Source organism: Taudactylus pleione, unplaced genomic scaffold, assembly GCF_031769625.1.
Source record: "Taudactylus pleione unplaced genomic scaffold, aTauple2 ptg000566l, whole genome shotgun sequence".
NCBI lineage: Eukaryota > Metazoa > Chordata > Amphibia > Anura > Myobatrachidae > Taudactylus > Taudactylus pleione.
In genome coordinates, this window is record NW_028284968.1 from 678,327 (window position 1) to 694,440 (window position 16,114).

General features: G+C 48.6%; 1 protein-coding gene across 3 annotated transcripts in view; it reads right to left on the reverse strand.

Annotated features, from left to right (window-relative positions):
- The window catches only part of COL5A1 (collagen type V alpha 1 chain), a 221,930-nt gene that overhangs the window by 165,455 nt on the left and 40,361 nt on the right, over positions 1–16,114 (reverse strand). For all 3 annotated transcript variants that reach the window (XR_015871843.1, XM_088453033.1, XM_088453032.1), the window contains exons 2-3: positions 8,886–9,053; positions 105–318 (exon numbers count right to left, since the gene is read on the reverse strand). Coding sequence is in view for 2 of the 3 variants with exons in the window: in XM_088453033.1 (XP_088309159.1) it covers positions 105–318; positions 8,886–9,053 (382 nt within the window). In the remaining variant the exon portion in view is untranslated. The remainder of the gene's footprint in view (positions 1–104; positions 319–8,885; positions 9,054–16,114) is intronic.

Sequence of the window (16,114 nt, forward strand, 5' to 3'; positions counted from 1 at the left end):
ACAAAAACTTTTAAAAGTAACAAAAGTAAAGTGAATAAAGTCATCTGCCCCCGGCAGAGTGTCTGTGTACAGCAGTAACGTCTCTCTAACCATGTGCTACTTACTTCCCATCGGAAAAGTTTATGCCACTGAAGAGCGGGTAATCCTCGGGGCCGGGTTTTCCCAAGTGATCTTCGAATAGGAAGACGGGTGACCTGCCGAGCTCTACGCCAATCTGCTGGATGCCCTGCTCGTTGTAAATGGACATCAGGAATGACTGGCTTCCCTTTTTGGGTTTCACAGTTATCAATATGGAAAAGTCTTCTGGAAATGGGGAATCTGTGCGGGAGACAGAATGTAACAATCACCAATGTGCCACATGTTTATCTGTGAGGATTTCTATACACTTCTCTTTGCAGGATGTAAAAGTATTGGCTACAATGCTTGGTGACTTGCCCACGTCTCTCACCTTTTCGTGTGCCCATCTCGGCTTCCCTGCCCATACACGCTGCCATTTTGGTGACTGGCTCTGCAGTTGGCCACAAACCGCAGCTTCTATGCGCTCAGATGACCACAGAGCCACATCTGATTGGGATGTACAAGGTGTCGTTTAAGGCGAATGTTAAATCCAGACGTTTATGGTGCCCTATCAGACCCGCCTCTATGTTCTGGAACCCCCAGATTTTACCCACATGCACATATGGGCAGAGACCTGACCACTGGGCAGACGGACTGCCACGTGTTTGCCCAATTATACTGTCTGGCTTGTTACTAACCGGAAAAACATTCAGTCATCATGGCTCCTGGCGCTGGACACCCTTCCAAAGATCTTCTGCCAGTTGGATATCATACAGAGGTCATATTATCTCTGTCACTTACACAAAGACACTCCTGTCCAATCTATTCTCCACTTCAGATCCCAGTGTCAGCCCTATGCCCAAAATCCTGCCCTTGAGACTGTAGTCTCATCGCTTTGCCTCCTTTCACTGCTCCCTACATGCATCACAGGTCCTGTAAATCCTGCCACATACAGCTTACGTCTCACATGTGATTGTTTAGTATAAATCAGACCTTGGTAATATTACATTTCCCTCACCCTTACCTGATACATCTCAGCCTCCAGTCCTATAGTCTCACCCGGGTCACCCCCTCCGAGCACTCAACCAATCAATATTATCAGCAAATCTAATGAGGCATTTTTCCTAGCATGTTGAAGCTGTTTTTAACCCTCTAAACTGCTGGTAAATGCCATTTGAAACGCTTTCCGCTTGGTATTTAATAGTTCAATTCCCCACAATGGTAGGCTGGTTGGCGTAGGGGTTAGCATTGCTGCCTCACAGCAAAGGCACTATCTGTGTGGAGTTTGAATGTTCTCCCAGTGATTGCGTGGGTTTCTTCCGAGTGCAACGGTTTCCTCCCACGATCCAACTGGTACTGGTGGGTTACTGGGCTTATGGCAAACTATTCTCGTGTGTGTGTTTGTGTCCAACCATGTGATAGGGAATATAGAGTGTAAGCACCACTGGGGCAGGGACTGATGTGATGACTAAACATTCCCTGTACAGCGCTGCGTATCGTGTGTGTTTGTGTCCATCCACGTGGTAGGGAATATAGGAGGTCATTCAGACCAGCTCGCGAGCGCAGGACGCTCGCAAGCGGGTCAATGTTGCCCCACTGCGTATGCGCACGACAGAGGGAGCTCCGTCGTGCGCATGCGCGAGACCCGGATAGCGACGGGCTCTCCGTCGCTCCGGGTCTCGCACCAAAGGGGGCGTGCTGTCGATGTTGATTGACAGCACGCCCCCTTTGGTGGGCGTGCCGGGGGCGTGGCTGCCAGACGGAGGCGTTCCCATGGGAACGCCTACCGTCTGAAGCCGGCCCCACTGACATCACTAGTGATGTCAGTGGGAGTGATTTTGGCTCTGATAGAGCCAAAATCACTCCAGGGCTTGCGGCAGGGAGACCCTACCGCAGGGTCTCCGTCGCAAGCCCGATGGTCGCGATGGTCTTGACCATCATCATGGACGCTCGCATAAGCTGTGGGTGGTCACCCACGGCTATGCGAGCGTCCAGGAGGACGCTCCATTTTCATGGAGGAGGGCCCTGATTCAGAGCGAGCGCTCTGGTCAGAGCGTTCGGCTCTGAATCAGGCCATTAGAGTGTAAGTACCACTGGAGCAGGGACTGATGTGATGACTAAACATTCCCTGTACAGCGCTGCGTAACGTGTGTGCACTATACAGATAAGTGTTAATAAATAAAATGCAGACCAAAGGCTGCTTCCCACTGCGCTGTATAACCACAATGCCTCGATAACATACCGGCTGCATACAGCATGCCCCCACAGTACTATTAGGGAATGGGCCTGCGCAGGGGGTCAGTCGGCTTCATTCCTCAGTGAGTTTAGTGAATGTCTATGGAAAGGCTTTTCATACGCAGCTCTTGAGTCACAAGGAGTCTGTTACAGGAGACGATGGGGCAGATGATAGCTAGTCTCCATCATAGAAGCTGTGTCACCGCTTGGGAATGGCAGGAATTCCAGATTGTCCTCGCTTGTTACCTCTATAGGGTTTTTTTTTTTTTTTACATTCCTTTAAGGAAAGAGACGTCCCTGATCAGTAGGTTACAATGTTTCATGGAGACATAGTCATCTGCCTTCTGCCATATTATTGGGCGAGTCTTGCACCGTACGGGCTATGTGATACTGATGCCATTACTAAATATTACATACGGGTATTTGTTATATTACTAATTATTATTCAGACTTGGTAGAGTAAAGCTGGGTACACACTGACAGATATATTGGCCAATCAATTGATCGGCCAATATATCTGCTGCCCATCGGCCAGTGTGTACCCGCGATATATCTGTGTTAACTGAGTCGTTCGCAGACGTATCGCATTGGCTGTGCTGCACAGCCAATGGACAGATCTGTGTGCAGACATATCCGTCCATCGGCAAGTGTGTACGGGCGTTCTGAAGATCGTACGCATACAGCGGAAGCCGTAAGGAGGGGGGCGAAACCGGGCGGGCCCAGCCCCGGCCGCCGGGTTCCACCGCTGGCCGCTGGGACCCGAGGCGCAAGCAGTTGATGGCCGTTCAGTGTGTATGAACGACCATCATCTGCAGATATATCGGACAGGTGTGTACCCACCATGAATGCTAAGGGTAATTAATCCACTAGGGCAGGGACTGATGTGAATGGTGAAATAATCTCTGTAAAGCGCTGCGGAAAATGTCTGCGCTATATAACTGGTGATTCTGGGAGAGTAGGTAAGTTTGTCTGTGCTACATATCTGCCGATAGTCCATTTATAAACGTCACCTCTGTGACAATCTTAGGACAGATAATCGTTAGAATCGGAAAGGATAAACCACGTGTGTGTACACTCCATGTTCTCAAGGTCGATTCATCGCTCTGAAAATCATAAAGTCGGTCAGTCATTCAGGTGTGTACCTACTAGCATTATGCATTGTATGTATCGAATATGAGAGCTCCGACTTTTGGCTGTTACAAAAAGCAGCGTTTATACAATGCAGAAACTTTGGATATTATACCCATAAATGACCCACTCTCCCTGTTTTAGGAGTAAGACTGTGATCCATTTGGGGCCGAGACTAGAAGGAACGCTACAACCCAAACATGCAGCAGTTGTACAAAATGCTTATTTATTATGGGGAAATAAAATCTCGCATCATCCCAGCAGAGATACAAAACGTAAGCTGTGAGTAGTGTAAATCCTGGCTGAGTTGTCTGGTAACCCAAAGCCAGCGGTGCACTAAATCCAGCCTGGTCTCTCGTATAACTGTTTTCAGTCTAATGCATAATAGGCGTCAGCCAACCGGCTCACATTCATCTTCCTTTGTACATCGTGGCAAGTGTAATTACAGGAACGGTGCTTACGCGGCAGGATTTCCCCGACGTTGCGTGGGTTTGAGAAATGCAGGATGACACCAAATCGGATGTTCTGCGCTGACACAGAAATGGAATGGCTATAATATTACAGACACCGGAAAACCACAAGGGATGAAGCTGGCCAAATAAGTGGAAACAGGTCACCAGTTTGGGCACGTATGGTTAACTTCTTCAGTGCCGCTGCCGAGCGAGTATCCCGCATGAGACTCAATGGGCCGTGATCTCAAAAAGAAAAAAGTTTCAGGTTTAAAAAAAGATTCTTTTATATTATGAACATTTGTTATTATAAAGTTGGACCCTGATCGAAATGTGGTCATCTCACGGCGTAGCTCCCGCTGTGAATACCATATGCTTTGGATGTGACATCCGCACGCGTGCCTTAGTGGAGGGATAGAAGACGACCGTGTACGTGTATAAGTATAGCGGGATGGGAGGGTACGGGGATGTTAACGGGAAAAGGCGCAGTGGCTGAGGGAACCTGGCAGATGAATAGTCCAACAATTTACTTATCCCATTGCGCATTACTATTGGGAGCGCAGTAGCAAAAATGGGGGATTTTTTTGGCAGCTCCCAGAGTCCAAGTTTTCAGAACACTTAAGAACATAATAAAACAAACAAAAAAAAAAATCTAAAAAGTTGTTCTCTTGTAACTGTGTGGCTCACTTAGACTCCATAATATATAGTTTTGCGGCAGATGCGGTTCCTCGCAGTCATTTACTTGGCATTCTCAGCGGCCAAAAGGGATAAACGAGCCTGTACAGAGTTACGCCATAATGCCATCGCAGCATCGTTCCCGTACGCAGCGGCTGTGCCATAATGTGCAAATGTTGCAGCCGCTGGAAGATGTATTGAGACGCCCGCCGGCGTCTGTACAAATCCTAGCATCTGCGCATAAAAACGCAGCATCGGTAGCAGATCATTTGACGGTAGCGAGCCCATGGTTGCGCAGAATGAGCACGGTTAGTGAGACGGCGGAGCAATATTTCTTGCATTCGGGGATCGCAGACGCAATATGTGACATGCCCCCCAAATGGTCGCCGCACGTCTGTGCTTTTATCCAACGCTCCCCGTGACCACCCCCAAACACTCCCCGACTGTCAATCACATTGCAAATAAATACTCGCTGGAAGCGACTATGGTAATGGTCCTTGACACCTGCGCAGTGCGAAGCAGTCACATGTGCAGACGGACGATAATCGCTCAACTGCGAAAACATCGGCCTGGTATACAGCTCTGAATCAGGCCCAAAACAGAGTATCAGCTGCTCTGATTGGAGGATTTATCCTCCGATGTGCCGCCACGCCAAGCGCTGCAATCAGTGGATGTATACATGGAGCACTTGATAGATGAAGCGTATGAGTGACCCCTTTTATTAATACAGATTTCACACTTACAGCAGATGAATAGGAAAAGTTGTATGAACGGGTCACAGTGAATTGTCTCCATACGGCCTCAGCAAGGAGAAATCCGAAACGCGTAGGTGATGAGGAGAACAGCAGCTTAATCAGACCCATTCCTTTCCCTCATCACCTGCTGTAAGTCTGATTACTATAAAAAAGGATTAAACATACCCTTCATCTATCAAGTGCTATCTCTATTCCCAGCCTTTTCCGTTGCCTTATATCCATTCTTTCCCTTGTGAAACGTGTTTTTCCAAATTCCGCTGCCCAAACAGTGCATGTTTTCCAGATCTCCATTAATGATTTTGCCAGCGAGTCTCAATAACAAGGGACACACACGATTTCTGCAGACTCCATCGTACCCGTCACGAGTTCCCAGGACCCGGATAAATCTAATATTCCCATACTGAAGGGATACGCTGGCAACCTCGCCTCCGAACACAGATAAAGTGATGACCCGTTTAGGATGACTGAGTAAAGATTTGGGCTATTCAGATCCCCACGTGATGAAGATATTTAAAAATCTACAATGAGACACGCCAACATTGCACTAAATGGGAAATGCGGTATTCCGGCTCACGTGGGAGCGCCACAAAGTCAGATATTAGTGGCTGGAGATGAGTGGCTCTCTTTCTGAGATGATGAGATGAGTCTGCGGAGAAGGTCATCTCTTCCTGGGTGTCCCCTGCTGAAGTAACTGAGCAAGCGAGGTGAAAAGGCGGTGCGTGCTCAGTGGCGATATTTTTCTGTAGGCCACTCGCCTTATTATCTTATTCATGTAGTTGGCGCACATCGCGGAATAATAAATGCTTTTATTATTTCTGCAGTGATCAGCGATGACTCTGGGGACGAACAGTCAATAAGTTAATTTATTATCATGGCTCAAAGCTGCGTCTATTCACTGAGACCAATGCAGCCAGCCAGGCGTTTGCTCATTGTCCAACTTGCAATATACAGATAAAAACCAGCGTCTGATTGGTTGCTGCAGATTTTCAGATTAGAGCAAGGTTATTTAAAAGCCCTTATGTCCTCTACTGGGATTTCTTAACATTTAAATAGCGATCATGTGACAGAGCAGGAGGCAGAGTGAGCGGACTATTTACTTCCTAAATACACCTTGCAGATTAGCACTGATCACTAATCATAGCAGGCTGTCATTTTTCATTTCATAACTGGTTGCTCAGCCTGGGGTTCCCCCTGCAACCTATATATTTGCCGCCCCCTATAATGATGGACTGACCTGTCATGAGGGACCAGCTAGGGCCCTCAGAGTCAGCAACTCATCCCATCCCGGAGAGGGTGAGACTTGCTGGAGGTATTATCACCTGCTGTAATAAAATCACACACTGCACTTCCAGGCAATGGTCCTAAATTTACAACAAGAGACCACCGGCTGAGCTACCAGATGATCCTCCAGGAACCCCCCCCTCCCCCACTGAAAACATGCAACAGGTCAGCAGGAGACGTGTCTGATGTAGCAATGGGCAGTATATGGGTTATACGGTTACTTGTATATACTATGACCGTAGGCCGAAGAATCGATCCACGTAGGTACAGCAATCAGAGGCGCCCCTGTCATTTTATAGCTTTTATTAGAAAGGATAATGTTCAGCTCCCACAAAAAAACAAGAACGCTCAGTTCTCATTATCAGGGTGACACGGAATAGCTGGATTATTATTTCAATAAACTATTGGGAACATCTCGCTGTATGAATGGGCCGCCAAACGTTCACCCTATTAGCGGCAGAAAAGTGTTTTTGTCGGAACGAAGGTTAGCTGAAGGTTACATCCGATTGTCGTTCAATTTAGCAAATGCAGGAAGCCGGCACCGACTAAGCTAAATGGGAGGTCAGTGTCTGCACTGCAAAATAAATTGTAACTGGATTGAATGAGCTATCTTGTAAAGCTGCCCTGCCGTTACTCTGCCGACACATCTCAGAATAATAGAGCACAGTGAAAAAAACCAGTTCCGCAGCTCAGGCAGCGGCTTAATACAAACATATCTCAGCACACAATAATTCGGGATTGTTAAAAATAAAAGCCGGAGAAACATACACCCTAATACAGCACTATATAATAGGACAACACTATTGGTGTAATATTACGTATGTGTATATCTGAGCGGCAGCACGGATGGCATAGTGGTTAGCATTACTGCCTCACAGCCATGCCGTCTTGGGTTGGATTCCCACCAATAACCTGTCTGTGTGGGGTTTGTATGTTCTTCCCATGTGTGTGTGCATGGGTTTCCTCCGGGTGCTCCGGTTTCCTCCCACAGTCCAAAAACATACTGGTACCGGTAGGTTAATTGTCTCCTGACAAAAACTAACCCTAATGTGTATATATTTTATCCATGTGGTAGGTAATATAGAGTGTAAGCTCCACTGGCGCAGGGACTGATGTGAATGCTACAAATATTCTCTGTAAAGCGCTGCAGAATATGAGTGCTCTATATAAATAACTGTTATAACTGTATCCTACTTATATAAAAGACAATATACAGATGTGTCCACATACATCTATCCTCCGTGCGCTACAAGTTGCGCCACACATAACGTGGGAGCTGTGTGTGACTCGGACATAACGTGGGAGCTGTGTGTGACTCGGACATAACGTGGGAGCTCTGTGTGACTCGGACATAACGTGGGAGCTGTGTGTGACTCGGACATAACGTGGGAGCTGTGTGTGACTCGGACATAACGTGGGAGCTGTGTGTGACTCGGACATAACGTGGGAGCTGTGTGTGACTCGGACATAACGTGGGAGCTGTGTGTGACTCGGACATAACGTGGGAGCTGTGTGTGACTCGGACATAACGTGGGAGCTGTGTGTGACTCGGACATAACGTGGGAGCTGTGTGTGACTCGGACATAACGTGGGAGCTGTGTGTGACTCGGACATAACGTGGGAGCTGTGTGTGACTCGGACATAACGTGGGAGCTGTGTGTGACTCGGACATGACGTGGGAGCTGTGTGTGACTCGGACATGACGTGGGAGCTGTGTGTGACTCGGACATAACGTGGGAGCTCTGTGTGACTTTTTACCTTCAAATGCATCTTATAAGCAACGTGATGTGAATATTTAGCACAAGCAGCTTCTGCTGATTAAAATGATATGCAGCATGCCTGTGTTCTGTGTGTGACTACGGGTGTATCAGCAAAATGCAACGTTACAGTGTTACAGTCGCTACGTTACAGTCGCTGACACTGTAACATAGCGTTTCGCAGGCAGTTACACCCATAGTCACACACAGAACATAGGTATGCTGCATATCATTTTACTCAGCAGAAGCTGCTTGTGCTAGCTATTTGAATCGCTATGCGACTAACAGGCATTTGAAGGTAAAGAGTCGCACAAAAAGACACTCAGCGCTACCAAGTCATACCACGACATGGCGTGACTAGAAGGGCTGTTTAGCGTGCAAGGGGGCTAGATGCATGTGGACACATCTGTATAAGGTCATAATGTAAGTGGTAGAGGGTTATAGGTTAATGCATGTAATTCCCCCCCTATGTTTGATATAACAGTCCGAGCACACAGAACCGGAGCAGCGCTGCCCACGCCATCATCGGCAGGATAACAGTATCTTACCTGGGAACAGTTGCTTGGTCGGTGCGCTGAGCTGCGCGTGCTTTGACACCCGGTACGCTACGTCTGGTCCCTTTGAAGATTTTCTGAACGCACAAAACCCTGACGTTTTTTTTACTCCGTCAGGTAAATTGTGAAAATCTAATACCTTCAAAACATCTGCGGGGTCACCTGCCGGGAGAGGACGAGAAAGAGGATCATTACATCGGTATAAATACGAGTATTATAATCATAGTAATACGGCAACGAGCCTGAACCGCAGAACAATACCACACACATAGCCCGGCGTGCTAACGCAGCATACATATCATATGTGACGCACTCCATAGGAGGGATATACCGGGCTCTCGGGTGCAGAACTGGTGGCGCCAATTTCCTGCTAACAAAACAGGAATAGTGTCGCCTTAGAGGTGGATTTAGGGTCACGACATCTCCCGCCTGCTGCTGCTACTCCTCTTTCTGACCTCATAAAGGACGGAAATGAAAGGAAGAGGCACGAGGGGTGAGTAACATGTCCCTGTTTCAGTGTCAGTGCCTCATATCCTATTCTATCTATAACCCACATGGGCAGCCCTGACTGCTGATTGCCAGCTTCCTTACAGCTGGCAGAGAGTTACCAGCACTGCGGGGACGGTCAGCTGCTGATAGTCAGTGTCATCCATAGACCAGAGGGACACTCCAGGGACAGTATCCACATGAAAGGTGTAACCCGTCCGTCTGTCCCTCTGTAACATAGTAACTAAAGAGACACAACAGCAAAAACATCTAACCGAAACCTTATACGAACATGGAACTGGAACAAGGCAATGACTGAACACAGGGTTTAGCAAAACCAATAAAGTTTTAAGTTACTGAAAAACAGATGAGAGATAGAGATTACAGTACAGTGCAGTGTCTTGTGTATATTACAGTACAGTGCAGTGTCTTGTGTATATTACAGTACAGTGCAGTGTCTTGTGTATATTACAGTACAGCGCAGTATCTTGTGTATATTACAGTACAGTGGCTTGTGTATATTACAGTATAGCGCAGTGGCTTGTGTACATTACAGTACAGTGCAGTGTCTTGTGTATATTACAGTACAGTGCAGTGTCTTGTGTATATTACAGTACAGCACAGTGTCTTGTGTATATTACAGTACTGTACAGTACAGTGTCTTGTGTATATTACAGTACAGCAGTGTCTTGTGTATATTACAGTACAGCACAGTGTCTTGTGTATATTACAGTACAGTGCAGTGTCTTGTGTATATTACAGTACAGCACAGTGTCTTGTGTATATTACAGTACTGTACAGTACAGTGTCTTGTGTATATTACAGTACAGTGTCTTGTGTATATTACAGTACAGTGCAGTGTCTTGTGTATATTACAGTACAGCACAGTGTCTTGTGTATATTACAGTACAGTGCAGTGTCTTGTGTATATTACAGTACAGCACAGTGTCTTGTGTATATTACAGTACAGCGCAGTGTCTTGTGTATATTACAGTACAGCGCAGTGTCTTGTGTATATTACAGTACAGCGCAGTGGCTTGTGTATATTACAGTACAGCGCAGTGTCTTGTGTACATTACAGTACAGTGCAGTGTCTTGTGTATATTACAGTACAGCGCAGTGTCTTGTGTATATTACAGTACAGTGCAGTGTCTTGTGTATATTACAGTACAGCGCAGTGTCTTGTGTATATTACAGTACACCGCAGTGGTTTGTGTATATTACAGTACAGCACAGCACAGTGTCTTGTGTATATTACAGTACAGCACAGTGTCTTGTGTATATTACAGTACAGTTTCTTGTGTATATTACAGTACAGTGCAGTGTCTTGTGTATATTACAGTACAGCACAGTATCTTGTGTATATTACAGTACAGCACAGTGTCTTGTGTATATTACAGTACAGTGTCTTGTGTACATTACAGTACAGTGCAGTGTCTTGTGTATATTACAGTACAGCACAGTATCTTGTATATATTACAGTACAGCACAGTGTCTTGTGTATATTACAGTACAGTGCAGTGTCTTGTGTATATTACAGTACAGCACAGTGTCTTGTGTATATTACAGTACTGTACAGTACAGTGTCTTGTGTATATTACAGTACAGCAGTGTCTTGTGTATATTACAGTACAGCACAGTGTCTTGTGTATATTACAGTACAGTGCAGTGTCTTGTGTATATTACAGTACAGCACAGTGTCTTGTGTATATTACAGTACTGTTCAGTACAGTGTCTTGTGTATATTACAGTACAGCACAGTGTCTTGTGTATGTTACAGTACAGTGCAGTGTCTTGTGTATGTTACAGTACAGCACAGTGTCTTGTGTATATTACAGTACAGTGCAGTGTCTTGTGTATATTACAGTACAGCACAGTGTCTTGTGTATATTACAGTACAGCGCAGTGTCTTGTGTATATTACAGTACAGCGCAGTGTCTTGTGTATATTACAGTACAGCGCAGTGTCTTGTGTACATTACAGTACAGTGCAGTGTCTTGTGTATATTACAGTACAGCGCAGTGTCTTGTGTATATTACAGTACAGTGCAGTGTCTTGTGTATATTACAGTACAGGGCAGTGGTTTGTGTATATTACAGTACAGCACAGTGGCTTGTGTATATTACAGTACAGTGGTTTGGGTATATTACAGTACAGCACAGTGTCTTGTGTATATTACAGTACAGCGCAGTGGTTTGTGTAAATTACAGTACAGTGCAGTGGCTTGTGTATATTACATTACATCGCAGTGGTTTGTGTAAATTACAGTACAGTGCAGTGGCTTGTGTATATTACAGTACAGTGGTTGGTGTAAATTACAGTACAGCGCAGTGGCTTGTGTATATTACAGTACATCGCAGTGGTTTGTGTAAATTACAGTACAGTGCAGTGGCTTGTGTATATTACAGTACAGTGGTTGGTGTAAATTACAGTACAGCGCAGTGGCTTGTGTATATTACAGTACAGCGTAGTGGCTTGTGTATATTACAGTACAGTGCAGTGGCTTGTGTATATTACAGTACAGCGTAGTTGCTTGTGTATATTACAGTACAGTGCAGTGGTTTGTGTATATTATAGTACAGCACAGTGGTTTGTGTAAATTACAGTACAGTGCAGTTGCTTGTGTATATTACAGTACATTGCAGTGGTTTGTGTATATTACAGTACAGCACAGTGATTGGTGTAAATTACAGTACAGCGCAGTGGTTTGTACATATTACACGGAGTATAGTGCAGTGGCTTGTACATATATATACAGACCACCGCACAATAATAACAATACAGCCAGTGCTATACTTGGTGTCTCAGTAATGTCGCTATGGTGAGCGGATACAGTAGGCTGAATATCCGATCACTGTAGCATGGTGCTCCTACTGTGCATGGTGCTCCCACTGTGTATGGTGCTCCCACTGTGCATGGTGCTCCCACTGTGCATGGTGCTCCCACTGTGTATGGTGCTCCCACTGTGCATGGTGCTCCCACTGTGCATGGTGCTCCCACTGTGCATGGTGCTCCCACTGTGCATGGTGCTCCCACTGTGCATGGTGCTCCCACTGTGCATGGTGCTCCCACTGTGCATGGTGCTCCCACTGTGCATGGTGCTCCCACTGTGCATGGTGCTCCCACTGTGCATGGTGCTCCCACTGTGCATGGTGCTCCCACTGTGCATGGTGCTCCCACTGTGCATGGTGCTCCCACTGTGCATGGTGCTCCCACTGTGCATGGTGCTCCCACTGTGCATGGTGCTCCCACTGTGCATGGTGCTCCCACTGTGCATGGTGCTCCCACTGTGCATGGTGCTCCCACTGTGCATGGTGCTCCCACTGTGCATGGTGCTCCCACTGTGCATGGTGCTCCCACTGTGCATGGTGCTCCCACTGTGCATGGTGCTCCCACTGTGCATGGTGCTCCCACTGTGCATGGTGCTCCCACTGTGCATGGTGCTCCCACTGTGCATGGTGCTCCCACTGTGCATGGTGCTCCCACTGTGCATGGTGCTCCCACTGTGCATGGTGCTCCCACTGTGCATGGTGCTCCCACTGTGCATGGTGCTCCCACTGTGCATGGTGCTCCCACTGTGCATGGTGCTCCCACTGTGCATGGTGCTCCCACTGTGCATGGTGCTCCCACTGTGCATGGTGCTCCCACTGTGCATGGTGCTCCCACTGTGCATGGTGCTCCCACTGTGCATGGTGCTCCCACTGTGCATGGTGCTCCCACTGTGCATGGTGCTCCCACTGTGCATGGTGCTCCCACTGTGCATGGTGCTCCCACTGTGCATGGTGCTCCCACTGTGCATGGTGCTCCCACTGTGCATGGTGCTCCCACTGTGCATGGTGCTCCCACTGTGCATGGTGCTCCCACTGTGCATGGTGCTCCCACTGTGCATGGTGCTCCCACTGTGCATGGTGCTCCCACTGTGCATGGTGCTCCCACTGTGCATGGTGCTCCCACTGTGCATGGTGCTCCCACTGTGCATGGTGCTCCCACTGTGCATGGTGCTCCCACTGTGCATGGTGCTCCCACTGTGCATGGTGCTCCCACTGTGCATGGTGCTCCCACTGTGCATGGTGCTCCCACTGTGCATGGTGCTCCCACTGTGCATGGTGCTCCCACTGTGCATGGTGCTCCCACTGTGCATGGTGCTCCCACTGTGCATGGTGCTCCCACTGTGCATGGTGCTCCCACTGTGCATGGTGCTCCCACTGTGCATGGTGCTCCCACTGTGCATGGTGCTCCCACTGTGCATGGTGCTCCCACTGTGCATGGTGCTCCCACTGTGCATGGTGCTCCCACTGTGCATGGTGCTCCCACTGTGCATGGTGCTCCCACTGTGCATGGTGCTCCCACTGTGCATGGTGCTCCCACTGTGCATGGTGCTCCCACTGTGCATGGTGCTCCCACTGTGCATGGTGCTCCCACTGTGCATGGTGCTCCCACTGTGCATGGTGCTCCCACTGTGCATGGTGCTCCCACTGTGCATGGTGCTCCCACTGTGCATGGTGCTCCCACTGTGCATGGTGCTCCCACTGTGCATGGTGCTCCCACTGTGCATGGTGCTCCCACTGTGCATGGTGCTCCCACTGTGCATGGTGCTCCCACTGTGCATGGTGCTCCCACTGTGCATGGTGCTCCCACTGTGCATGGTGCTCCCACTGTGCATGGTGCTCCCACTGTGCATGGTGCTCCCACTGTGCATGGTGCTCCCACTGTGCATGGTGCTCCCACTGTGCATGGTGCTCCCACTGTGCATGGTGCTCCCACTGTGCATGGTGCTCCCACTGTGCATGGTGCTCCCACTGTGCATGGTGCTCCCACTGTGCATGGTGCTCCCACTGTGCATGGTGCTCCCACTGTGCATGGTGCTCCCACTGTGCATGGTGCTCCCACTGTGCATGGTGCTCCCACTGTGCATGGTGCTCCCACTGTGCATGGTGCTCCCACTGTGCATGGTGCTCCCACTGTGCATGGTGCTCCCACTGTGCATGGTGCTCCCACTGTGCATGGTGCTCCCACTGTGCATGGTGCTCCCACTGTGCATGGTGCTCCCACTGTGTATGGTGCTCCCACTGTGCATTGTGCTCCCACTGTGTATGGTGCTCCCACTGTGCATGGTGCTCCCACTGTGCATGGTGCTCCCACTGTGCATGGTGCTCCCACTGTGCATGGTGCTCCCACTGTGCATGGTGCTCCCACTGTGCATGGTGCTCCCACTGTGCATGGTGCTCCCACTGTGCATGGTGCTCCCACTGTGCATGGTGCTCCTACTGTGCATGGTGCTCCCACTGTGCATGGTGCTCCCACTGTGCATGGTGCTCCCACTGTGCATGGTGCTCCCACTGTGCATGGTGCTCCTACTGTGCATGGTGCTCCCACTGTGCATGGTGCTCCCACTGTGTATGGTGCTCCCACTGTGCATGGTGCTCCCACTGTGCATGGTGCTCCCACTGTGCATGGTGCTCCCACTGTGTATGGTGCTCCTACTGTGCATGGTGCTCCCACTGTGCATGGTGCTCCCACTGTGTACGGGTGACAGCTGCACCTAAAGCTGATCAAAGTCAGAACTTTCAGCTGCTGAAGGCCGAGTGCTCAGGAAACTGCTGCGGCTTCTGAGATGGAAGCGACTGATTGATGATCGCATCCAGCGCTGCTGTCTGACTGCTGGAGACGGAGAGTGTAATGCAGACATATAAAGCGCAGGGAGATGTCAGCTCGGGAGCAGCAGATTAATACATCTCTGCCACTAAAAAGCTTTCTGTGACTTCCTCAATTTGTTACAATCCACCATGCGGAACAATGGCGCCGATTACCGCATCCATCAACAAACACCACGTATTAAAGCAACAACATCTCTCTTAATTATCTCTAAAATAACGGAATGTCAGATTCAATATTACTACAGGTTATTCTGCTTTTCTGTGGTGTCTGATTTTTCCCACAAACCTTATTACCTTACACTAAGCTCCTATCATCCAATCCCGGAGGTAAATTAAGCAGACACCTGCCCTGGAGCATCCGACTGGAGGGACAAAGGAACAGTATGCGGAGCATTGCTGGGAGCATGGGGGGATATTGCTGGCTCTGCAGTTGTTGCTGCACCACTAAGGCCCAGTCATGGTCAGGCCTGGGGCGGGTACACACTTGCACAATACTGGCCCTATTTGGGTAAATCAGAATGACAGATCGGGCACATCACGCACGCGATGCGGGTCGCATGCGATGTCGTGTGATTGGTCGTGCTGCACGGCCAATCATACGATATCGCATGCGAGGCTGTAAACATTAGTGAAGGAACAGTGGGCCTGGTTCAGAGCCGCTCGTAAGCGGCCGCTCGTTCGCTCTGAGCGATGCGCATGAGTCGTAATGCGCATGCGCAAACCAGTCATTGCGGTCGGAAATCGTGCGCTCGTAAAACAGCGAGGGGCTGCTAATTTGGTTGACAGAATGTACCGTTTGTGGGTGGTAACAGGGGAAGGTGGTTGAAAACGGGGAAGTGGAGATCCGAACGCAGGCGTGCCTAACGGTAAAAAGGGCGTTTAATGGGAGTGCATAATTAGTAAAGGAGCGTCATCGACCACATCACTTGGTTGTCTTTTAGCCTGAACTGCTCGCAGTGATAGCGGTAAGAAAAACCTACCAGATGCCTTTCGATGTTCCCGATTAATCTAATAAATACTGGAGATGACGTGTGATGCGAACGGCAAAGGGGCGTCTTTACAAAATAGCGAGCGCATTTT